Source organism: Dermacentor albipictus, chromosome 9 (genome assembly GCF_038994185.2).
Source record: "Dermacentor albipictus isolate Rhodes 1998 colony chromosome 9, USDA_Dalb.pri_finalv2, whole genome shotgun sequence".
NCBI lineage: Eukaryota > Metazoa > Arthropoda > Arachnida > Ixodida > Ixodidae > Dermacentor > Dermacentor albipictus.
The window spans coordinates 94,462,641-94,488,903 of NC_091829.1; the positions used below are offsets into that span (position 1 = coordinate 94,462,641).

Genomic DNA, 26,263 nt, shown 5'->3' on the forward strand with positions numbered 1-26,263 from the left:
TGTCATTCTTGGAATCGTGGATGTCAAGACACTCCTTAGTGTGCTGGTAAATGCCATATGTATAGGTAAACCAGCCATGGACCAGACATAGTCCAAGTAGTTGCATGGTTAACTGACTGCGTTTTATTGTCTACCAGTGTTCAGTTGGTGCGAAGCTGGTAGTCTCCATTTTGTGTGATGTAGCGAACCCAGGGCAGCGCCTGGTAGCCACTCTTCTCTATAATCTTCAGATAGCGCACCTGGAGAAAGGACAACAGCAGGTCACATCTTCGCTTTGTTTAATGTTCCAGGCAAGCATCATCATATTGCCATAAATCAACTGTGAAGTGCATATTTGAGCTATAAAGAGTGGAAAATGAAGAAAAAAAATGTTATGTGATGCATGCAGTAACCATTATAGAAGGTACAAAGATAAAGGATGACACAAACATCTAAAACACATGTGTTGCCCGTAAGATGTTGCTGTTCATTAATGGATAGTAGAGAGTGGTAGATTAGGGGCCCCAAAAGTTTGGGGTCCCGAAGAGCTTTGTGGGTGTTAGCATTGGGGCACGCAGGAGTGAAGAGTTTTAGAATAGGGCTTTGTGTTTGCAAATAGCGTCTTGCGCTTGCAGGGCCATTATGGTGTCAAAGAAAAGCTATCATAAATGATTAAATAAAGTACACCATTTTCTGATAACAAGAATAATTTTGATGTGTGAGTTTCCACGTTAAATTATAATTTAGAGGTTATTCTATTAGCAGCAAACAATCAGTTGTGCTTAGTTTTCAGTAACCAACTTTAGGTGCCGTCACCAGCCAAGCTAAGCCGTGTCAGGCCTACGAGCCATAATATCGACAATCGAATTCGGAATCAGCAGCGTCTAATGAATCAATCTTCTTAACACATGCTAGTTGAGAGAAAGCTATAACCACAGTCACTTCTCCTAGCTTGCAAACTTCACGCGTTACCACGAATCGAACCCATCTTGGTGCTAGGTTAGAGCCGGGGTACCGCCATGTTTGTTGAAGGGAAGCTTTTGAGCCTCCCACTAAATCAGTGAAATAGTGTGCCCAATGCAAAACCCAAACACAGTTTGCATTGCAAAAGGATGGCTAGGTGGGCTAGTTGGTAACACACATTAATAAAAACTTAGAGCACTAAAAACACAAAAAATGTAGAGAAAGAAACACACACCACACGTGCTCACCCACCAGAGCGCCTGTGGTGTGTGTTTCTTTCTCTACGTCTTTCGTGTTTTTAGCGCTCTAAGTTTTTATTAACACTTTGCATCTCGTGCATGCAGAGTGGCTTGGGGCCCCAAACGATTGGAGCCCCTCCTCTAAAACTTTCTAGTACCATGCTTGCACAAACGTAATGTGAGATTTCTTACTCTTGTTAAACTTCAGCTTATAAGAGCAAAACACAATATCAGTCTAGAATGAAGTATTTTTCTAAACTCTACTTTCATTAATTCCGAGGGAACAGGTTGGTTGGAAAATTAAGGCTAAGCTCTCATTTTCTCAATTTTTGCTTTGAAACCAAAGTGCTGGCACACAAGTATGAACATCACAAATTTCAAAGTATTTTTGCATGTTTGGGTCATTGTGGTGTTGGAGAAATCCTTGAAATTTGTTCTGTTCAATCTCAGGTTCCTTTAGAATACAATGAAGTTAATCTTCTAGCAAAAAAATTGAACTATGTCTGAGCAAGCTCTGTGAAAATCCATGACATCACGGCGAGTTAGCGCAGAAGCTTCAAATCAGCATCCGTTGTTGGTCTTTGGGTCATTTTTGACTTACCGAGCATCTTCCCAAGGTAACAGTGGCGTTTTTGGTATTTTTGTAATTTATTTAATAATTTGTAAGTACCCTTAGTATTTCTTTCAATCAAAACTATTATTTGAATAGTGGCACAAGTGGGTGGTTTTACTTTTCACTAGGGGTGTGCGAATATTGAAATTTTCGAATACGAATCGAATACGAATAAGGCGAAAAACTGTCTTCGAATATCGAATCGAATATCGAATATATGTGTGGTATTAAAATATTGCAAAACAAGGTAACAATAGCTTTATTACCCTTTTAAAAATAATATTGCATTTTACGAGGTTGCTTCAGGTTAAAGAGGCACTCATTATAGGTAATGCACTCAGGTAATGCCAGGTAATGCTCTGTCAGGTAAACGCTTGTTAGAGATTATCGCGAAGGAAAATTGACAGCTCAACATGTTCACAAAGTAAGGGCTCTCTATGCACTGTGACAACATTTGTGCAGGTAACATTTTCTAGGTGCTTATTTTATTGTGCATACTTACAAAGCCCGAAAGTACATCATATATTGTTATGAGAGAGCCCTGGAATAAAGCTTGGTAAAAAAAAAAGTCGAAACTGATCATGTCTCACGGGCCTGATGCAGATAGACTGGAACAGAGCGCACACATTCATAGTAAGGTTCATTACAGCACTTACGATCACAGTGCTGTAACGCTGTGTCGTCGTTTGGTACCTTCTTTTGTCCTTGTTTTGTGTTGCGCTGTAACAAACCTTACTATGAATCCCAACCAACTGGCCCAATTTGCCATCTTGATGCAGAGCATACAGATAATGAGCGGATCATGTGAAGCTCTCAGTGAATAAACATTTTCTTAGGAGAATGTGGAGCAAGCATATAATTCGTTACTTGCTAAATTATTCACAGTCTGTCCGAATATTCGCCGTTTCGACCATTATTCGGCCGTCCTCGAATATTCGGGAATTTACAAATATGCATTTCTCGAATCGAATACGCTTCGAATAAGGAAAATATTCGATTCGTATTCGAAATTTCGAATATTCGCATACCCCTACTTTTCACTAGAGATTAGCTTCACTGCATCAAATAATGATGAGTCTTAGTGCTTAATATTTTTTCACTCTACCAATTCAAAGTGTGGGCAGATATAACAAATTTTTCTGAAGCATTTTTGAAGCGTTTTAAATAAACACTTAAAACCAAGATTTGGCAAAAAGAGAGGGCTGGTGAAATGAAAAACAGTCATGCAGAAACTCCTCTGGAAGTTGTCTAAGTATGCATAAGCATTGTGCCACTTGCTCATCTCCACGCAGCCCGGTGTCATTATCAATATTCTGAAACTTGATCCAACCAGTATAAACGACAGCGCTGCAGTGACATGAACTGCTGCGGACAGCAGCACAAAGTAAATTGATGACACAAGCAAACTACTGCAGGTGGCAGTGCCAGGTACGCTGATGACATTCCGACAATTATAAGCCGTTATCGCTATTTAGCACCTTATCCATCCGCATCGAGCCATTATCAACCATGACCAACCATACTCCAGCAGCGGCTGCGTAAAAAGCGCGGCTGTGCGGGCCCTATCTTGAAAGCAATCTGCGATGGGGACAGAGTGCACCAAGTGCCAATAGCTTTGTGTGTGTTGTGTTCTCACTGCTTAGCACGAAGGCAAATTCGCTCGCTGCTGCAGGCCCTATTTTAAAAGTGATCATCTTACGTGAAGGATGGACAGGCAGGTTTCCTCGCTGGGTAGGCATAGAAATGCTTGCGCATAAAAAAAAAATAGCAATAGGAATAAGCCCTTCAAAGTATGCAAGCATAACCAAACTGCGAAATGGCAGCACGGCGTGGTATTCTGCATTTCCTGTCAAATAGAATATTTGACTCTCTTATTCAGAATCCACTCAAGCCCCACTAACAGTAAAATATATCACAACCTCCTTCAGAAAACGAATGGCAACAGCTGCGCTTGCAATTTTAAAATGATAGATGGTTGGAACAGGGCGCCGTTTTTATAGAGGTAGAAGCCGCATTTAGTTTTTCAAAAAAGATGGGCGTTGCGAATTAATACTGATTCTTTCTTTTTATGAAGAACTAGCAATTGGGCGCAAAGGGTGCCAGATTTGGAAAATGCATTTTTCCCACCAAAGTGGTGCCAAATTGAAACTGCCGATACTAGCTTCAGTGTCCTTAAATTTTGAACATTTTGAAAATGGGTACACATACTATAATGAACTGCTGATATAGTGACCGCCTTACATGGAACTATCACGATTATATTAAGCAGGCTCAACGGTATATCAGTAATGCACTCACGCGAGCTCACAATAATGACTCTTAAATGCATGCGAATTCTCTAAACTTTCAGTGACAGTTCAGAATAGCCATGCATTTGGTATAGTATTCATGTTTGCTGTAACGAGGTTTGACTGAACCTCTTAATACACACTGCAACGAAGAGCTCAGGTTAATGTAGACCATGTGGGGTGTTTGTATTAACGGGAAACGCTGTCTCGTGACGTTCGATCCTTGTGAGCAAAATTGTGGATTTCAATCCTGTCCCTGGCAACTACACTCCAACGAGGTTGGAATGCAAGTGCACTACTGCACTGATCTTTGGGTGCATACTAGACACCCTCAGGTGTTCAAAATGAATACAGGGACCTAAGCTGAACTACAGAGACAACGATAACAACAACAAAAGATAGACACACAAGTGAAAGCACAAGCAGAATGGAACTATTTTTGGAGGCATCTTTCGCGGAAAAGTAATGAAAAAGACTGTTTATTTCTGTGGGAGGAAGATGTCGTTCTCGAATTCTCTATGACGTTCGTGTGAGATTTGAGCCACCCGGTATACATGCAGTGATCTGGTTTCTGTAAAAGCAGTGAAAAAAGCTATGTTTTTCAACACATCCCCCTGATTAACAACAGCCCCTAAGGGGCACTCGTGTTCCTCGTCTTTCTCATGGGTCCTTCTTTTTTCATTCCCAGAGCACCTGCAGAGCAATGCGTAATCAATTCTTTCTACAAAAGGTGTTCCTGAATTTTTTTTCTCATTTTTTGTTGCCAGCACTTACCCAACGTTTGATAATGAAATTAACGACTGTAAACGATCCGAGGAAATGAGCAAATAAACACACACACAAAGCTGTCGGCACATAGCACCAACGCGCTTGAATGAATAATTATTAGCAGTGTAGCAGGCGCAACAAGAAACTTGGTACAACGAGAAAATCAATAGAAAAAAATTTAAACTGTGAGGTTTTATTTGCCAAAACCACAATCTAATTATGAGATACACCGCAGTTGGGGACCATGGATTATTTCGGCCAGCTGGGCTTCTTTAATGTGCACTTGCACTCAACGCACGATGCACAAGCGTTTTTGCATTCCACCCCTATCAGAATGCGGCCGATGTGGCTGGGATCAAGCCTGTGACTTAGAGCTCAGCGGTGCAATACCACAGCCACTGCTGGGCTATCCTCGCAGGTGCAATGTGCACATAAGTGTGCGCACACATAAGCCGAAGAACAACAAGCAGCCAAAGAAAACGATGGGTGCTGACCTGTATACCGGAGGTGGTGAAGTAGGGTATCTCAAACTTGACCTGGATTGGTGCGCGCCCTTCCGTCTCCTCGCTCTCGACGCTGGGGAGGCCAAAGTGCGCCCGCATGAGGTACTCCTTGCCACCCTGCAAGTGGGGCGGGGGTGACGAGAGCACTTACCAAGCTGCCCTTTCCTCCAGCCAGGTGGAGAGTGTGGCAGCATGCATAGAAAGGCTAACTTTAAGCTCAATGCAGAGAGAAACCTGAACGAGCCTCTCAGCTCTATGCTGCAATAGGACATATAAAATTAAGGCTTCCCACCCATAAACTAGTACTGAAAAAGATACTGCGTTTCAGTTTCCTGGCTTTTAAAGACAACACATATAAATAACCCCTAAATATTTTATTTTGTATCTAAATGCAAAACACATCAAGAATATGCATGATCAACAAAAAGAAAAAAAATATCTTGCGGAAATTTTTCCACCAATAGGGGTAAAGCCCCAGGCAAGAAACTGGAAGTGGGCTTCACCCCAAGCCACCAAGTGCTCCGTGTTCAATTTGTGTAGACAGTTATCATATGTGAGCCATAGGTGCACATTTCATTTGCTTTACATCACATGTCATAAGAAGCCACCAAACAGACACCAAGGACAACACAGGGGAAATTACTTGTAATAACTGAATTAAAGAAATGATAAGTTAATGGAATTGAGAGTGCATGGAAAAACATCACATGTGCAACACCAGTGCAGCTGGACATGTTGCATTGCTGCATCTCTTCCAACCTTGCTTTCAAAAGACAGTCAGTAGCATGCCAGACTTTCTTCCTCATCCAGTGTTTTGCTCCAAACCAACAAATGAAGCTTGCTGCCTGTCATTCAATGTTGCCTGAAGACATTTAGTCAGAAACTTCACACTCGATACTGAAACTCTGCAAAAAACACATTTTTTTTCCAGTATGGTATGGGCATCCACCGTGGAACCGCGTCCGCGGCGGCTGCCCTGACCCTCTAAAGAGACGACTCAAATCTTGTTGATTTGAAAATAAAAGTTTATGCTCTCTCTCTGGTATGTTGCCTGTAGGCAACACTAATCAATAAAGGGTTAGGCGGCTGTCAGTCCTCATTTACAGTGTGAAGCCTCAACTCCTGGAGAGCGCCACAAATAAACCGCAGTGGAACCTCATTCATTTGAACTCTAAGGAGAATGTAAAATTATTAGAATAAAACAGACAGAGTTTGAACAAAGGAGAGCTCCTTTGAATATTCTGCTCAATAATATGCACAGTAAAACACAGTAGCTGCTGTTACTTCTCAAAACAGCAATGGACGTTCCTTAGGTACTGCCTACAAGGCAGTCACTTCGTCAGCACGTGTCCAGACAGCGATGGGGCCCGACATAGACTGTGACATGCAAACAAAGGAGCTCACTTCAACGTGACAACAACCACAACCCTCTGTGGAAGCGGTAACTACGGTGAAGGCCAGTTTCCTGACCCTTACAACTTGACCGTCGCAGGAAGCCCACTAATTGATGCAAGGGGGCAAACATCGAAGACTTTCATGGGAACTGCGTCGACTTTGGTTTCCCAAATTGCCACATGATTGCCTCGTATGCGAGGGGGATCACGCAACATTGGAAGTAGAATCCAGCTGAACGGCGCAACACCGTGGGAGGGATTTTGTGAACGATTTGATGATTGGGATTGGCCGAGACCCAGTCATCAGATTCCCTAGTCCTAGGGAAGACGACTGTTTTAAAAGCGGGCACCCTTGGTGCAGTGTGTGTCCTGACGCCTGCAGATATGTGTGTCCTGACATGTGCTGATATGTGCTCAGACACGACGTAGTGAGCTCAGACATTAAAAGCGCTCCTACATAGAGTGGACTTCCACATCTGGAGCCAGTGTAAATAATGTGAAATAAACCCTTTATCTTTCACTCCTACTCCCGAACATACTCATCCCTGTGCCAGGAGGATCCCTAGCCTAAACGCTACCCCAAGTTGCAACACCGCTCAATAATTTGGAGTCAGTGATGACCGCCTAAAAGTCCGCATAAATACAGTCTGAAATGTCGAATTTCGTCAGAAGTCTATATTTCACAAACAGCCAGAAAAGCTTGTCAATGAGTTGCTGTGCACGTGCACATATGCTTACGTGCGACCTAGTCAGTGTGTATTTTAACTATTGTCATGGCTGTCGCTACAGACAGATGAAACTAGGGTCTCAAAATGCACCAAACCCCATCTCCTACAACTTAAAGTGAGACAGGCCATGCTGTGATAGCTGTATGATTGCAGTTGCAGGTTTCTTCGAAACAACCACTGTCTGATAGTTCCCTCACTCAATCGCCGCCCTCTTCACGGACACATCGAGAATGGAGCTACCGCCATTTAAAGCTGCTTGATGATTATGACCGATAAAAATTTGTAATAGCAATCAACGAAGTCACCTAAAACCAAGCTTAACATGTAAAGGAAGAAACATGGATGTGTGGAACTTGTGCGATAGACCACGAATGCGGTATTATTCTAATGCACTCTAATGCAGTCCTTCACAACTTGTAGCGACTTGGATTGGTTTGCGCTGTCGTTTGGGCAGAGTCGGCTATGACTAGATTGAGTGCGGAGACTGTCACTTTCGGGATCAAAGCGGCACTGACAACGTATCAAAATATTGCTTTTCAACTTAATGGTCAACTTGGTCAACTTAATGGCCGAACTGGCATGCGGTCATGTAGGTGAAGCAAGACAAAGTCCGAATTCTCAAGCCATATGCTGCAATGTGTCTGAATTTCCTTGAAGCTGTCCGGGTCAGCGACTGTACCATTACCAAGACCTAGTGCCTTACAACGTATATTTTTGGAAGCATTGTCTCGGTAATTAAGGATCCAATATGAGCAAGTGCAGGTAATTCAAGCTGAGAATGCAAAGGGAAGGATAATCACATTAGTGTGACCTGTGGACTATGTGCCCATCAGATAATGCTACAGACTTTAGCACTGGTCATTTGCTGGCGATGCAGAATGCCTTAAAAGCCGAACACTTTACTGTATCGTTAATTTGCTTACTCGCTCAAGCCTTGAATGCAATGACAGTATGCTAAAATGCTGCTCACGCAGCACTTTACATCAGTTTTGTGGAGACGCACTGTGTGCGCTATGGGCCTAACGCATAACACGAAGCTAAAGGGCTCAATTTAAACTTTGGCCTTTGGCCCACATTTGTCCAAAAGGCGGACGGTCCGTGAGAGCAGAGAAATTTGGTTTGAAATAGCCATAGCATGGTTCTAGGAATTCGAATTTGTGACAGTTTTTCCCTATTCAGAGACCTGTGATCTTTGCCCAGCCAAACAGACCATTTCGAATTAGCCGTCCATACGATCAAGAGATTTCGAATTACTGAGACTTCATCATAGTCGCGAGCCGTTCAAAATGCACTTCAAATGCAGCATGGCTTCAAATGTGAAAAAGGAGGCTATTCACGTCGCCTGATTGGTACACTCTGTCTATTTGGGCACAGCTGAAACAGCTCAAAATTCGTTTTATGAGATTGTGGCATCATCATCATCATTATCATCATCAGCCTGGCTACGCCCACTGCAGGGCAAAGGCCTCTCCCGTACTTCTCCAACTACCCCGGTCATGTACTGGTTGTGGCCATGTTGTCCCTGCAACCTTAATCTTCTTCTTCTTAATCTCATCCGCCCACGTAACTTTCTGCCGTCCCCTGCTACGCTTCCCTTCACTTCGATTGTGGCATAGCCTACCCCAATCCTTTCATGTGGATACAATCACAGTGGGTGGACAGGTAGCTGCCCAAACAGTCGACTTCCATTACTTCGACCCTGAGGGGACCGACAAATTCGATCTAATTATCCGGTGCGTCGAATGAAACAAGATGCAGAAAAACACCAAACATGCTGCTGATTCATTTGGCAGTATTTTCCAGATCCTAACAACCCTGAACCAAATGTGCACCCACTTTCTGTGTGTCCAAAGTAGGAAACTAACATAGAAATTAAAGGGGTCCTGAAATATGTTTTATCGAAGTCGAGAAATGGCAGTTGAAATTAAACTAGGCTATGTTAGAAATACTTTGCAGCAAAAACAAATCATAAGAAGCCAACAAACAAAGATGTCAAGAACAGCATAGGGGAAATTACTTGTACTTATTAATTGAATTAACAAATCGATAAATCAATGGGTTGCATTACTGGGCTGCAGTGGACAAAAAGAACAAATGGCCACAGGTGGGGCACAAACCCACGTTTTCGCATACGGTGCGATGCTCTTACCAATTGAGCTACCGCGGCGTTGTTTTCCCATCCATTTTCTAAAGTATTTATGTTTATCTGCAAGAATGCATTGTCAAGTGCTGTCTATAGGTCACTACAAAGTGATCGCTGCCAAGGCGTCCAACCAGGGGCGGCCAGAAGTGAGCGCGCACTGGAAAATGTACGTGTTGTATGACCTTAAGTTTCACATGGTTTGAAACTAGCTGAGTGTTCAAAACTAATCAAAATCAATGAGACCAAAAGGCTATGACACTGATAAGCAGGGTGGCAAAATGCGAGAGTTGGCTTCTTCCAGAAGTATGTAATTTTTATCGAAATTCATCAGAAGATTTTCGCTTACTTTAGCCTGTTTGTTCAACTGTGTCAATAAATATACACAGTAACAGTAGTAAGAAACAGACTGATCCAAATGTCCTTCTTTACTGATGTCGGCTTATCAGCCAATAGAAGCTGTCTATGAAGATCTTGCATATGACAACGTATACAAGCTGCCCACAGCCTCAAAGCAGGTGAGGAGAAGGCCTTGTTTGAAAAGAGAGTATTTGAGGGAAAGGCGACTTCACATTCCGTTTGTGAGCTCTATTTATTGTGCACGACTACAGTCGCCGACTGATTTTTCGGACTCCAAAAATTCGGACATGCTCGATTATTCGGTCTGCTTCGCGGCACCGCCATTCTCCCCATAGACCATAATGTAAAACAACTGCCGAAAGTTCGAACACCTTGCAAGCTCTCGTCTGATTTTTCGGACACTCCTTGAGCCAACTCGATCGAGAGCACCATGCACCGAGTCTGACCGGTGCATGGTTCGACTTGCTGAACGCCATTTTTGTTTTGGACGGAGCTTCCTTGCTGCCATACAAAGTGGCGCTACTGCAAATTCCCGCTCATCATCATCGTTTCTGCCTGGTTCGTAGCTAAAGCAGTTCTGGTCTCAGCTTAGTAAGCCATGTCAAGACAGTCCAGCAGCTGATCTGTTTCTTTCTTCATGCACGACACTGCAAGTAGGCCACATTTTTCGTTTGTGCAACTGGTGTCGGCATGACGGCATGATGATGTTTGCTTTATGTGCTGTGTTGAGGTTGCAGTGATGCAACGTGGCATACGGAAACATCGCGTCAAGTGTCTAATAGCACTGACAGTGCCCGCACAGACTGCGCTGGGGAATGCCGGCAAGCGGGTGCCTGGAGGCCTAGGATTTGTCACCTTCCGATGTGCTCCCTAGTGACGCCAAAAATCTTCTGCCAAGACTTGAGCAGTGGTTGCACTGCAATTCCAGACACCGTCTAATTTGACAGTTTCACGGGTTCTGATGCTGCTGTACTGACATGTGCAGAACTCGACAATGGCAAGATCATTCGTCAGGTTTCTGCTGCGCCGCCGGACGATGACTTCAAGTTGGAAAATGACGCATCATGTGCTGCGCTGCCGTCGCATGCGGAGCATGTACAAGCAGTGACTGTGCTTTCAGTCGCCTATAGTGACCATACGACCCTCTCCGAGATTCAGGCATATCTGATTGCGCGTAAACGGGACAGCGTGCAACGGCGCATTCACGATTTCTTCAAGCCTACTGCCGAGCCGAAATAATTGCGTGGAAATAAAGCATTTCTTTTTTTTTTTCCTTAATCTGCTTTTTCGGACACCTGTTTATTCTGACATTTCCGCAGTCCCCGTGAGGTCCGAATAAACGGTTGGCGAACGTACAAAATGTGGCTGAAGGTGTTCACAGCAGCGTATGCTAGTATTCACCGACTGCATTGTTTCACCAAGCGTGAGGTGTGGTTCAGGACCCCCGATGCAGGATATTCCCAAAAGCTCCTAAACAATGCACAAATCTAATGCACAACCGATATTTTAGCAAGAAAAATGGGCAAGAGTCAGATATGTGTTGCTCAATGGCGGTCAGTATCCTACAATACTGTATCCTACAATAGTATCCTGCAATTATCTGGCGAAGGTCAATTTTAGGATCAAAATAACAAAAGTATGGGCCCACATAAATGCATGGGTGCCAGCCGGGATTGAATTAACCAGAGTCGAATGAACGGAACTCTACTACACTTAGAAGTCCAGAAAAGGTACATACGGGAAAGGATTTGACGCTCCAGATGACAGCGTTTTGCTCGGGTGCATATTTTACATTGCCCACGGTTGTCTTGAACTTGGGCGTGTCTGCGTCGTGTGGCACCGGGATCACAATCTCCACATTGTTAGCAGTAGACCGCCGCTTGAATTGACTCTTGGCCTGCACAGTTGAAGACCGACAAGGTGTTAGCCGCGGTTATGTCACGCCTCAAAGAGAACATAAATAATTACAAATATAAAGCAAAATATTCTAAACTCATGACAGCCATATGATATAGGCCTGCTGAAGAAACAGTGCATGTAAACAATGAGAAGAATAAGAGAAATTAAGGGGCTCGACTTTTTATAAAGATGGGCAAAGAGAAAATTTCAAGTTCGATTTGTATTCGAAGCAAACGGTAACTCTAGTCAAATTATTCTGGTCAACTAAGAGGCCATGTTTTGGACACCACTTATTCGAAACTTAGATAATTGGAAAACTCAGTCACTGGCACGGTGGCTTCATCTCTGGCTTGTTTTGTCTAGAAACCGGGTCAATGGCAAGGTGATTGGTTCATCAAAATTGAAACTTTTCATTGAACATTATTTAAAATTGATGTTCATTCATTCCAAATAATAAAAATATTCCTAATACTATTCAAATTTGATCTGAAGCAAACACTGAATAGAGTAATATTCTATAGATTGTTCAAAAATATTAATATTCACAAAAGACTAACTATTTATTTCATTTCATTTCATTTTATTACCTTAAAGGCTCCAATAAATGGAGCGTTACATAAGGGGTGGCAAGAATAAAAACAGTTACAATGATGGCATGAAGACAACAGACACTCAAGCTTTGGAAAGCATAGGCGATTTTTAACCATGCTTTTCAACTTGAAATATAGAAATACTAAGTAAATGGAAAATGGAAGTGTATGAAAACACAGCTTTCTGTTGGCAAGAGTCAAACCAACCTGTGCAATGTAAATGTGATACTCTACCGACTGAGCTACAGAAGTGACTTTTCCCAATCTACTTTCTCAGGTATTTGGGTAGGCATACAAGATCCGAATCTGGGCGTGTTAGCCCGGACCATTCACAGCAACGGTGGCAGACGGGGAACACTTTGAATTTTTAACAGCAGGCATGAAACAGTATGTGAGCACGGAAAAATATGAGAAAGATCACATAGTAGTACTGGGTGTATTAGTGTTGTACGTCAGGCCATGAGAAATTAATGGTGTCTTCCTTTGCTGTTTGCCAGTAATTTAGACTGATGACCATGTCTTGTAATCAAGCTAACTATAGCCGTTAACAGCAAACCAATTTATTAAATTTTTTTTTACATTCACAGGCCTACCTATAGGTCACCAAATAATGCACTCTTTGAAGTATACTGCCATCTCGAAGCACCAGCAGTGTTGTGTTCCCTTTTCATTCAAATGCCGCTGCTGAAGCCAGCAGCTGAAACTGTGACCTTGTGCTCAGCAGCATAGTCCTGTAGCAACTTAGGCACTGTGCAGAGTGCCCATAAACATGCCTAATCTAACATTTGCTAGATGTAGCAAAAATGTGCTATTACTATAACACTGGTAATGAGGAGGCAGAAACGGCATACCAACCTTGACCATGTACTCCACTCGGCTATGGGCGTGGCGTTCGATCACAGACTCGATCCAGATGAGCGGTTTCACCTGGACGTCCAGACAACACAGGCAGGCTAAGCACAGGACGAAGGGACGCGTTGCACAACATTTGCCGCAAAAATTGCCTAACGCATTCACTGCTGCAAGACTTTTTGAAAGTCTCGATTCCTGTGCGTTATAACACACTGGTGAGTCAGCAGGGAGCTGTGCTCAAGGTGCAATGAGATGGCGCTAGGGCGCATCAAACCAGAGGCAACAAGTTTTTTTTTCCTCTCCAGTGATTTCTAGCAATGACGTCGCTTGAGCGCTACAGGAAAGGCATGCACCGCCGTGACCCACCCCTAACCCATGTCACAGTGAACAAGTTAAAGAAGTGAAAGGACATGAAAAAAGACATACACAAGCACGAACTGCAGCAGAAGCGAAATGGTAGAGCATCCGCCTCATATGCAGGAGATGCTAGGCTTGAATTCTTATATCGCCAGAAACCCATTTTTTTTCTAGTGGGTAGAGATGTACTCTGACCTGGCACTCGATTGTTTATATGGGTTCTCACCTTAAAAGGAGGCCCTATAGAGACATGTGAAAGTCTCTGGATATCCCTTCTCACACCACAGATTTGGTGCAATAGTCGAGCATCTGCCCCTGCTGTGGGAGGCAGACGACTGCTGCCGCAAGGTCCTAATGGTAAAACAGGTACAAGCACACTCTCGGCCTGGTGGCCGGCAACTATGGGAGTCCCAGACGGATGGAAAGGACACCCACCCATAGGGAAGTGGGCGGCATGGGAGTGGCAGATTCCTTTCCGAGTTGTTTTGGTGTTTTGTTTGTCTTGGTTCTTCCACAGCTAGCACAGCTGTCTGTACGAACCTCTCCCAAGTATTGCACTGCTGGAAAGCCGGAGGCCTAGTTGGGGATTGCTTGTACTACTTGTCTTATAAACTGGTGGGTGCCCAGCGGTGGGTATCAAACCATGCATTTCCTGCAGCTGAGCTGGGTGCTAACACAGACATGCGCCTAACTGTTCCTTAGAATGTCATGCCAACAAAGGCTGGACGTCCACATCTATTAACGAAGCACTGATTGTAAATTTTTGCCTCATTTTCATTTCTTTACTGTATAGCTGTTCACTCAGTAAATACGCGATGGAGCCACAATTCCCCAAGAGCCCAACAACTAATTCAATGCAGTACCTTTTAGTGGGACTAGTTCAAAATGTGTGCCCAAAATGTGACTGTTTTTGCATTCCACCTCCATCGGAATGAAGCCGCCTAGTTACATATCAAGTATACTCCAAAAGTAATCTCCAAATCTAGATTAACTCAACATTACCGTTCAGCATCCCTTTCAAGCCCCAGATGGACGAATGACTCACATGGGTGTTGAGCCGGTACGACATGAGCTCGAACTCGCCGTCCGGTGGAATGAAGGAGATGGTGCGGTCGTTCTCAAAGCGTGACAGTCGCACGCACTGGTGGAACTTGACATCTTCCAGCTCCACCGACTTGCTCTTGCCCCCTGGGCAGATGAAGCGAGTCATTTGTAATTGCCCAGAGAGTACACCTTAATTAGACCGCTACTGCTAAAGTCTCGCAGCAAGTTGTTTACTTGGGCTGACCAGTTGGGTTCTATTGACTCAGAACTATCGACCGTACTATCCATGCTGCTGACCATAGGTTGGCAGAATAGGCGGATACTCACTAACCGATATCTTGGCAGGCTGTGTAATCAATCGCACTGTTTGGCACTCACTGACATTTCTACTTACGCCCACTCATACTCACTAGCACTCGTTCATGTTTATAGCTGTTTTCTTTCACACTTACCAGCAGCGACTCACACTCCTACTCACATGTCCTCCCACTCACCGGCACTCACATACACACTCGTGTCCACTCACACTTTGCCAACTGTCAGTCACGTTCCTACTCACATACACTCAAACTCCTCGCTAATAACTTTCGTTTGTACTCCCGTTAAACAAGCACTCATTCCTGTGCAAGCTCGCTTCAATTTACACCCTTCGTCGCTTATGCTCCATCATCTCACATTCGTGAAATCAGTGTGGAGCAAGTAGGAGTCTGTGTACTCGTAAGTGAGCATGCTGACTGATATTTTAATTGATACCGATCTATCTATGGCAAAGCAACTATTGATAGTACTGCCAATACCACACAACATACTGCACATAATCACCACAACATAAACATGGCAATGTTTTCCTGCGTGTCCCAAGCCACATGCTATGCAGACTGTGGTAATGATCATAATGCTCTGCTTTCTCACAGTGCACACACCGCCAAACGATGAACATGGGAACCCCGCCTTACTACAGGAACGAAGTTTTTACAAGGTATAGAGTTCCATGATGGCAGCGCAAACTCATGTGACACATTGTTCACCAGTGCCTGGAGTTTCGACCATGGTTAAGGAATAGCAACTCCCTAGAATTACATGAAGGCCAAGCCAAAACTCCACAACACCACTCTCCGAAGTGACTGAAGTAGTATATTGAATGCATGCTTCTGACATCAATACTACCAGAACACATGCTTCTCAGCTACTGGATAGACATAATTTCGAACAGGAGTGAACTGAAGGGCAAGAAAGTTAACACTAAGTTACAAGTGTAGCTGTTCAATTATGACAAGAAAAAACAAATGTAATGACCACACCGCAATTAATATAGCATTTATCATGTTAAGATTTGAACCCCCTCATACGTCAATTAGTTATGCTCACTTAAATATAGTTTCACCACATTTCTTGCATACTAAGAATTATGAAAGGTGTACAGCTGCAGGAAAGACAAGAGTTTTCAAATTTCCAACAAGTATGGTCAAATTCACAGAATGCACACTTTCATGCGAGAGCTCACTGCAGGAACATCAGATATGAACATGCTGAAAAAGCACATATGCAACCACTTGAAAAAGATGCTCAATGTAAAAAATTGCCAGAAACATGGAAAGTGAACCCACTACACAACACGCTGACACAAGAGCGAGCAGCCCATCATCTGCCTTTAGACTTGCCTTACTAAAACATTTTACACATATTATCTAACTTGCAGCACAAGTCCAATCAAAGTGTTTCGAGATGCATGCGACATATTTTCATTATCATTAGTTTAATCAGTGCTTTTGTTTATAATGTACAATTTCGGCATGTGTAATTGGGCACACAGCACCCTGGAGGGGTTAAAATAGAGAAAGCAAACTAATTTTGTTGGTTTGGCATAAACATGGTTAGTGTTGAGTAACTGATAGGCACACTACAGTAGAACCTCGTCGATACCATCCCGTTTCGTACGATTTTCCAGCGCCAACGTTCGCTATTGAGAACATGAAGCATGGCCTCATACAGTTATGCTTCTTTTTACTGGTTACGATAAGCATCTTCACTGATCTGTTTCACAGCATGTGAGGCATAGTGCCATTGAAAGTATACTGCACACTTTTAATGGGTGATGAGCCAAAAACGCGCTGTCGTTCCTTGCTGCAGGCGGCACAAAGTGAACGTTATGTTTAGCTCTGGCGGCATCGTGGCATTCAGCATTGCCCGCCAGCTCGATTTTGTTTTGGTTTCCCAATGCCGTCTTGAAAGAACAACACACGTGTCGGGTAACTAGGAGCCCACGAGTTCGACACGCGTCATGGTGCCATGCCGCAACGATTCTCGCTGAGTGGGCACATCAAAACTTCCCGCCAACATGCTCCATCCACAAAAGTTGCTCACCCAGGCCAAATTTAGAGGAGCACGAATGTAACCTTGCAGAAGTCGCCAAAATGAAAACACAAGTCTTATGCTGCAACGGTTCGCGCAGCGCTTCGCTTTATGTAGATGTCGAGGACCGTTCAGTTTGGCGGATTTTTCAGTGATTTCGGAAGGTACGTTTTGCCAGTTAGTACGCTTTTTCGTAAGTTTTTTTTTTCCCCATAACACATGAATGCGGCTCTGCTGTATTTGGAATTTTGACACCAAGGACAAATATTTAATTTGTCGTACAACTGTTGAAAATATGCACGAACTGAGTGTTACTGATCGTCAGTTTTTGTAAAACTTTTGGTAATATTGTTAGTCAACAATTACAATGAGATCGGTAGCACTGTCAATCCAACTCTATCAATATTCTATCCATGTCAATCATTGAAAGTGCCATAATGCTGTTGATGGTACTAGTGATAGTTTCTTGACGGTGCTATTGATACTATCAGTAGGTTTAAAAGAAAACTAGTGTGGGTCAATTTGATAGTTTTACATCAGTTTTGCTTCTTACCACCACACATTTCTTTTATTAATGAAAAGGCCCCAAATGTGATGAGAGAGCAACCTACATACCACAACCTACCTTTCGCACTCTAAAGCAACATAATAAGACGAACTACCTACCACAAAAGTGCTCAGTACGAGGCAAAAGATGCTTTGCATTAGAAGCTTTCTTTAAATAATGACACTGTCTTGAATAAGAAAGAGATCTGAATTATAGAAGATGGTGCCGAGAATCTTTCTACTCACGTCCTGTGCTCTCAAAAAGGACCTTGTCATTGAGGCCCAGGCGAAGCTCCGGCATGCCCGAGAGGTAGACACGCATTTTGATGCAGCCCACAATCTCGCTACGCAGCACGCTGCCACCGGCGTTGGCAAGCAGGTTGACCGACTCGATGACGTCAAGGAAGACCTCGTTCTTGCGGTAGCGGACGCCTTCCGATCGCCAGGAGACGGCGTTCGTGACAGCCATGGGCAGCCGCGGCTGCAGCTCCATCTTGTGGCTCTCCTGGGTGATGAACTCCTGCAGGATCTTGCCGTCAGTGGTCTGCGGGTAGCCAAAGTCCATCAGCTCGTCCAGCAGCTCGTAGATTATGACGAAGTTGTCCCGGATGCTCTCTTCCTCCAGCTCCTTAAAGTACTCGCTGAACACCTGAACGCATCAGAGGCAGAGACATGTTGATTACATGCTGTAGACTTGACACAAATGCAAGCGGTGTGGACATAGAAAACACCAACAATACTGCAGCAGCTTACACAATGTGATTATATGTTACAAGTGGTAAATTGTTCACTCTGTTATTGTACTTCAAAAAGAAGTACTTCTTCAACACTGTCTAACATTATTTCATGCAAAAAATGTGTAAATATGAGTAAAAAAGCACATTTTGGCTTCGGTTTCTATTCTGTATGCAAGCACAAAAAGAAAAAAGAAAGGCACTGTATACTACTACTTACTAATACTATAAGGCATCTGACATTTGGAGCATTGTTAGCATGTTCATATTAAGCCTGGTGATGCAGCTCTTAATAACAGTGCATAAAAAAAATTACATTTATTTTCCTCCTTTGCCTTTCAACCTTATATTTTGAAAATTCCAATTCAACACCCCATGCAAGTGTACAGTTGCTGCTATTGTACTTTATGTCTAAAAAGATAAAGTCAATGAATGAGTAATTCATACTTACAGTAACTATCTTATGAAGGAATGCAAATATAAGAGCAACGTTGGCGTTCTTCTTCGAAGTCGCCACCACTGAAAGAACACAAGGTCAAGGGCCACATGCATGGTTTTTGGTTTCTTAACACACATTCAAGTGAGATGCTCACATTTCACAGGATAACAAAATGCTAGAGCATCCAGCCTGCATGCTTTATGACAACACGTTGGCTCATATGTGGCATTAGCACACGTGCAAAAATGATATTTCTTACACACTTCAGAGTCTACAATAGCCTCACACGAAGCAGCTAGAAAAAAATTAACCAATGATTACGATACTCCCCAATGCGAAATTTGAGCGCATCTCTACACATGTTTTCATTTAGCAATATACTGAGGCAACAAACTTGAGTCATGTAGCAGTGTCAGCAATCGTCGAAAATTTTGTCTGCGGGTCAAGTGTGTTGGTTTTTATGCGTGATTCACCAAAGATTCCAGTGTAAACACTGGTGCCGCTTGGCTTTCATAAAGTACTACACGATTCACGTCGCGCATGCAATCAGATTACAAAACAGTTGCAAACCATGGAAATTGAAACAACCATGAATGAGACCAAACCAAGCAAACCAAACAGGCACATGTGAGAGCTGATGTGAGTACGTAGACAATAGTACGAAATGAGTGGTCTGGCTGAGACCAGGTACGAGAAGACTAAGTACTTTCCTACATTTATTATGAGCTGATAACAAAGAAAGCAAAAAATAACTCCAGGTTGGCCCATCATGCAGGTCAGATAACTGGTGGCAGCAATCACACCTGCTGTCCTCTCTAGCCAGCTGCTGCACAACATGCCAGAAAGTCAACAGATGTTAATCTGAAAACCTTTACTTATGAATGCTCCATCAAAAAATTAATTTGTGGGGTTTCACATGCCAAAACCATGATCTGAATATGAGGCATGCCGTAGTGGGAGACATCAAAAATTTGGACCACCTGGGGTTCTTTAAGGTGCACCTTAACCTAAGCACATGGGTGTCTTTCCATTCCACCTCCATCGAAATGCACCCGCCATGGCCACGATTCAATCCCGCACCCTCGTGCTTAGCAGCCCAACAACATAGCCACTAACCAACCATGGCGGGTAGTTTCCTCCAGTAGGAGTTTATGCAAGACCTTATACTGTCAGTGCATTTGACAACTATTGTTATGCAAAAGCAAAACTAACATGCACACTTCTGCACAAGACTCGTTCATTATTTAACCTTCCGCTTATTCAGTGCCACTGCCATCAACTGCAGGACAAGAGGCCCTCCAAGAGATTTTCAATTACGTCATTAGTGCCATCAACTTACCCAATGCAGTACTCATGTTTTCTAAACCAAACCGATCCATCTGCGCTCTGTCTTCAGTGCAACAAAGGATAGGGCTCGAGCCGGCCAATCAGCAAGAAGAACTGGCTGGGTGTTGTTCTGAGAAGGGCACTACTAATCCTTTTGTGAAGCTTTCATTCAATAAACACCTCAAAGAGAGTGACCAGCCTTTCTTCTCGTTTTCTTATTCTGGTTGGCTGACGTGAGCCATAGCATTTTTTGCACTACACCGAGTTCGAGAAATGTAGCAGCAGTAGCCCCATTTGTAGCCTTCAGCTGCACTTCCCTTCCCTTGGCACCAGTTCTTGCTTAAAGGGACCCTAAAGGAAAATATTAAGTTGAGAGCTAGATGGAGGGATTAGGCTTCTGCAATAATAAATTCGTCTTTTGTAGTGAGAACAGAGCATCAGCATGCGAGAAAGTGATGAAAATGGGAAATGAAAGTGGCGCCACCTATTTTCGACTATGGTGCCTCATGTGACATCAGCACTGACCGATTCACAAGGAGCGGCAGAGAGGGAGGTCGCGTAGGGACTACGCCAATTCGACCACTATGGGGCGGACAATAAAAATCATGGAGCAGCAGTGGAATTGGTGGTAATTTTTCATGCAACTGTCATATATTGGCACACAGATGATGGTGACATTCTTTTAGATGAATAATCTACCGATCTAACTTGGCTTAATATTTTCCTTGAGTGTCCCCCTAAATACAAAACAGGTTATCTGTTCAATGCACTGCACGACATGCACAACTCTTTTATAACCTAATCTAGAACTTCCTGTACATTTGAGAGTGATGAGTGTGTTTTCTGCCAAGAGTATTGTCCTTCAAAGAAATTCTTCAGCAACAGCAGTTGGGATGAGAGCACCAGCGAAATTCTCGGGGCCAGCCTCGTGGCCAGAGAAAAGGATACAGTAGAGGTTGTTGTGCTTGATGTACATGAAGGCGATGTCCGAGTGCCGGAGGATAGGCGTCACGCAGCCTTCCTCTTCCTTCTCCATAAGCAGAGTCATGAACTTGTCGATGCAGGTCATGTCTATGTCTCCGCGGTAGTTGCGCGATATCAGCACCTGTGCACAACGGAACGCAGCAACAGTTGTTACAGTTGGCCAAGAGACCTGAGGCTCACACCCACTACAGTGTGTTGAACAAGAATCGGGTGGGCTATTCTAAATGACAACTACAAATAAACTTCCAGGACTGATAAAAACTGAGCAGTGAGGAAAGGTGAAATTGCATTCTAAAATGAAAAGAACAGCAATAATAATAAAATAAATAGAAATATCACTAACTGTAAGGCTACACAGACAAACAAACAAAGCAGATGCAAATTTTAACAGGGCAATAGCTCGGATTCGAAAAGGAAGTTGTTCACAACAGATAGGTTGGAAAAGATAACGTTTGTCAAGCCAATTCTAGGCACCTGTGGATCCTTGTCAGACTATGATGTCTGCTGCGAAGAATAAAACTATTGAAAGGACGTGAATGCGAAGGTGTGTAGCCACTGTTCCTTGCCTTTTGCAGGAAGTGGTAAGCACGAAGGCTCAGTGAGAGCCACCTGGTGCATAGTCTCAGTTGCCATGGCATTTGGTTGCCACAGGATAGCTAGCATGTTTAGCTACCAGCCATTGCAGCGTACTTACAAAGGGGTGGAAAGCAGAAATGCTCATGTAACGAGATGTGGATACATGTTAAAGAAACCCAGGGAGCCAAAATTAATACAGCAGCCTTCAATAAGTCCAACATCCAGCTTTTTGGATGAAACAAACAAATCATCAAACATACCCTTTATTAACTGACTAAATTGGTTTCTTCCCATCACTGTTAATGAAGTGACTTCAGGCCATTTAATGTAAACTAAGAAATGTGTGTTCTTCCTGCAAGCAGCTTGTAGCTAAAAAGAGTTGATTGTTTAAGTGCTGCAAGTTGTCATTTGTTTGTCCTCACGGTGCCATCTGCTAGCATTTTGGTATGCCCAGATGGTGCAGTGGCTGGCCTGAAATGGCAGTGGTGTCCAGTTCAAACCCTGAACCAGTAACAGTGTACTTGCGTTTTGCACAACTCGCTTTCTGCATCAAGGCGCAAATTTTCAGTCACATCCCATGCCACAGTTTGAATGTGAGGAATGCTGTGCTTCAGAGAGGTTGCAAATTAATTTTGACCACACAGGTTTGTGCAACATAAGCCATGGACCCTTTTCATAATTGTAAAGCTGGATTTCTCATGAGGCAGTTTGTCACGCTAATGGCGGTGCAGTTATCTTTTGCAATCCGCTTGTACGAACACAGTTTGCTTCTCTAATACCATGGAAAATGTAGGCATGACTTTCATGACGAAACCATGCACAAGCAAGCAGAAATATGACCTGACGTGTCATATTTCACCGTATAACTAATGGTGCCACGGGCTGTCACACCATTAGTTCGGCAATTGCACAATGCAGAGAAGCACACTTGCAAACAAGAAAACGAGTCTTTTACACATAAATTTCAGCTTTTCGCCCACATCAGATATACCCTGTAGTCTGCAGTTAGCGGTGGAATGCCGCAGTTGATAAGCCAGTTTATTCTGTTCAAATACATAGGTCAAATGAACTAATAATGTACACTTTCTATGTGAAAATGTCAAAACGGGGTTAGCACGATTGATAAGAAAGCTGTGCAAAGCGACTCGAGAGACCTACAACTGAGTTCATGAAAATAAAACCATACATTATGAAATAATAAGTCAAGCCTGTCACCTCTATTAGAAAAGAATTGGAAAAACAATCACTTTGTTTAGAAAGGAAGATCATGTTAGATGTGAAACAGTGAACACATTTTACATGGATCAGAAAGGTGACATGTAACTGTCACACATCTGCCATTCCAAGTTACAACGAAAGCTTTATTGATAAACACTTATAAAAGAATCCTGCCTGTAAAGAATGCTTCACAAGAAATCCTTGGCAAGTTAGTGTAAATTGAAATCAATTTAAACATTTCCGTTGGAATTCTTTAACTAGCAACATCATGCACCAATGGAAATGACTGAACTTGTCAGATTTGACAATTTTCGGCGGATTGGGCAGTCTGGAAAATAAAACTTCGACTGGAGGTATCGTTGAAACTAGCGTTCGGTTGTTCTGGAACTTCTTCAATAAAAAGATGCAAAATTTGTGCTGTGGTCTGCTCGACAACATCATTTTTAAATGACATCAGCAGTGAAGACACAAAAGCTACTCTTGGGTGGTCAATTTTACGATACGATGTATAGGCTATTTTAGCAATACTAAGTACTCATGAGTGCTTGTTATTCTGATAACTGCATTCAACTAATATCAAGTGCTCCTTTATTTGCCCCACAGTGTGTTGCTTTTATCCACCAGCACTTTGACAGCGTGCGTACAAATTATTACGGGCAATCCTTCCCGTAGTGTCAAGTTTTGATTCACACAAGAGCTAAGCCCACACTCGATTTCAGACCAGCGACCGAAGCTTGACCAGCTTTGTAATCTAGCACATTTTACAGCCTAGAGAATGCTGTAAAGAATGAAGTGCCGGCTGCAATGAGCAAAAACAAATGCTCCCTGTACAACAACAACTTACCCGTTTTCACATTATTGAAGCTTCTGCTTTCCTGAATAGTACAGGCATCAGTATGGATAATATTGACGCCAGCTTATCTTCATAATTTTTTTTTTTGCATGTTATAACTAACAAAAGTTGTGAAAAAGGAACCAGGTGCATATTTTGTATTCCAGATCTCTCTTTTTTTTTTTTACTTTCGACAATTATACTAAAGATAGCAAACTATTACTTTCATTCATGTTTCTTGAGGTGCTTCTTTGAAGTTTCATATAAAAATTATAAAAAATTGTCTGAGCAAATATTATTGCTATACAGCCATTCAGAACACTAGTGATCAGTCTATAATATTGTATCGCAGTATATGCAGCAACTACAATGTCTTGAAATAAAATGTTAAAAACATATACGCAATGACGATAAGAACATTTCTGGCTGTAACGAAAGAGGTAAGTGGGTGCATCCTGCTTCTGTAGTTTACAGTTATTGCTGCTGTTTCATGCATTTACTTTCTTTCAATAAATATAAGCAGAAGCTTTCTTAGGTAAACAAGAGATTTACCTACTTGAAGCTCATTATATTCTTGTGAACAAAAGTCACAGTCGGTGTGACTGATGTGTTTTAGCATTCTAAATCATCACAAGCACTATGACAGAATCTGTAGCAGAGAAATACAGATAATTTTGACCACTTCCAGTTCTCTAATGTGCATGCAGATGTCGGCACACAAGCATTTTTACATTACACCATCATTGAAGTGCGACCGAAGTGCCAGGGTATAAAACTTGCAACCTGGCATTCAGCAGCAGAAAGTACAGCCACTGAGTCACAAAGGCAGGTACAGCCAATGTGAGTTTTGTGAATAACTGCACTGAGTGTGGTTCTTGTTCTGTTACCCTATGTTACGCAGTGAGTTTGCTGACAGCATCCGAACTATGACTCTTGTTCTGCGACTAAATGGTTCTTCAGTGCCCGTCCAAATACCTGGCGTTCTGATAAACAGCTCGCACCATACGGAAGGCCCTAACTTGTGCATGCCTCAAGAACATTTAGAAGGTAAATGCTAACACAGCATGAAGGTTTAGTTTTGTGATCCTATTACAAGTAAAAGAAATACATGAGTCAACCCACTGCTCTATTTAAAGGGAACATACTCTTTCAAGCACTCACTACCAAGCTTGTTACCCTAGAGGTGGTTTCATTCACTTGTGGAATCTCTTTTTAGCTGGGTGTTCTAAGCTTAAACGTCACTCTTAAGCACGACTACATCACTTTCTTTCCTCCACCTTCTTAAGCTTTATTCGCTTTCAGGCTGTTGTCTGGCGAGGGATACGCGCCGGCGCGCTCTGCAGCAACGTGTCTGAGTACGGTTCGCGTCTGACGTAGTTCCGAACATACTTCAACGAGACCACGCCCACTGCGTACAGAAAGTGATCACGCTGCGGCCGTTCCAACATAGCGTAGCGCTACGCTGCCGCCGTGACGAGAGCAGGCAGCTGGCGGTGTCGATGATCTAGCCCGAGTGTAGGGCAGGGAAGCCCGCAGTGGCTCGCTTCCTGTGCTGCCGCGGTGGTCCAGCGAAATCTCGCACCGAGAACGCCGCCACCAAGGATCTGCTGAGCGCTTACCTTGCCCTTCAGGTCCAGTATGTAAATGGCTGAAGCAGACATGGTGCCGGATTATCTGCAACGGCGAGAGATAAACAGGAAAATGGGATGTAGAACAAGAACCGAGTGCAACGGAATGCAATGCGAAAGCGAACAGCCGGCGCCGTCGCGCGACTGCAATCGTGAGTTCAGACCTGGGGCAACTTCACGCCGTTAGCCCCGGGCGATTAATCGCGCGAACACTAACACCGGTTGGCGGTGCTGTATTGAGCGGAACTGACAGCAAATCGCGGCCTTGAGTAGCCGGGACACGAAGCATCGTAAACGGCCGGCCCAGGAATCGATACGTACCGCTGGCGATGACGCAATCAAGTGGTCCCCTTGGTCGCAGGCCCTTCGCGGTGGCCCGCCGAATATGTGCTACGCTTCTCAAACCGCACTCATATCAGAAAAACTAGACGCAGAACGGACGGGACACTCAAACAGGGCATCAACGGAACCACGAAATCTGCCAGCCGCTGCCAAAGGAGTCCGGCAAGTACCGCTGGAAGATACTTGACTGAGTGGCTTGACTTGACTTCAAACGCTGCCTGTTTCGTTATCAACGTTCTTGATCGGTCTTTACCAGTCTTTACATAGTTAGGTTAGTTGAAAAAAAAGCTTTATAGGAAGTTTATACGTGTAATGCAATAATTTAAATATTATTTTATGTAAGTTAGCACTTATTATGTTTTTAACAGCACGGCAACGGCGACAAACAGATGTACTTATTTCACTAATCAATGCAGAGCATTCAGACTAATACGAAAACTAACGTATGGTATTGCTGGCAGTTTATTGCGTTTATAATTTGCTCTTATGCGCTACTTAAAGTAAGGGGGGCTAAAATGTAAAACTCAATGACGATTGCAGCGCCATCAAGAGGCGACACCACAGTGGGC

The 26,263-nt window shown here is 43.3% G+C and overlaps 1 protein-coding gene across 1 annotated transcript; it reads right to left on the bottom strand.

The window, feature by feature from the left end:
- Nucleotides 1-100: 100 nt before the first annotated feature.
- LOC139049920 (AP-1 complex subunit mu-1) lies at nt 101-25,891 on the bottom strand. Its single transcript, XM_070525795.1, has 10 exons — nt 25,674-25,891; nt 25,344-25,398; nt 21,063-21,219; nt 18,801-18,868; nt 17,862-18,264; nt 14,719-14,861; nt 13,320-13,391; nt 11,714-11,872; nt 5,345-5,470; nt 101-239 (listed from the first exon to the last, which is right to left on the bottom strand). Exons 2-10 carry the CDS (start codon nt 25,383-25,385, stop codon nt 141-143), a joined length of 1,269 nt encoding a protein of 422 aa, XP_070381896.1. The 5' UTR covers nt 25,386-25,398; nt 25,674-25,891; the 3' UTR covers nt 101-140.
- Between the last annotated feature and the right edge of the window lie 372 nt (nt 25,892-26,263).

Excerpts from the sequence above, each read along its gene's own strand:
- LOC139049920 (XM_070525795.1), bottom strand. The coding sequence starts at position 25,385 with ATGTCTGCTTCAGCCATTTACATACTGGACCTGAAGGGCAAG. Across the intron at positions 14,862-17,861 it reads CCTTTTTGAGAGCACAGGAC|GGGGCAAGAGCAAGTCGGTG; the intron begins GTGAGTAGAAAG and ends TCATCTGCCCAG. Across the intron at positions 13,392-14,718 it reads CGTACCGGCTCAACACCCAT|GTGAAACCGCTCATCTGGAT; the intron begins GTGAGTCATTCG and ends CTGGACGTCCAG.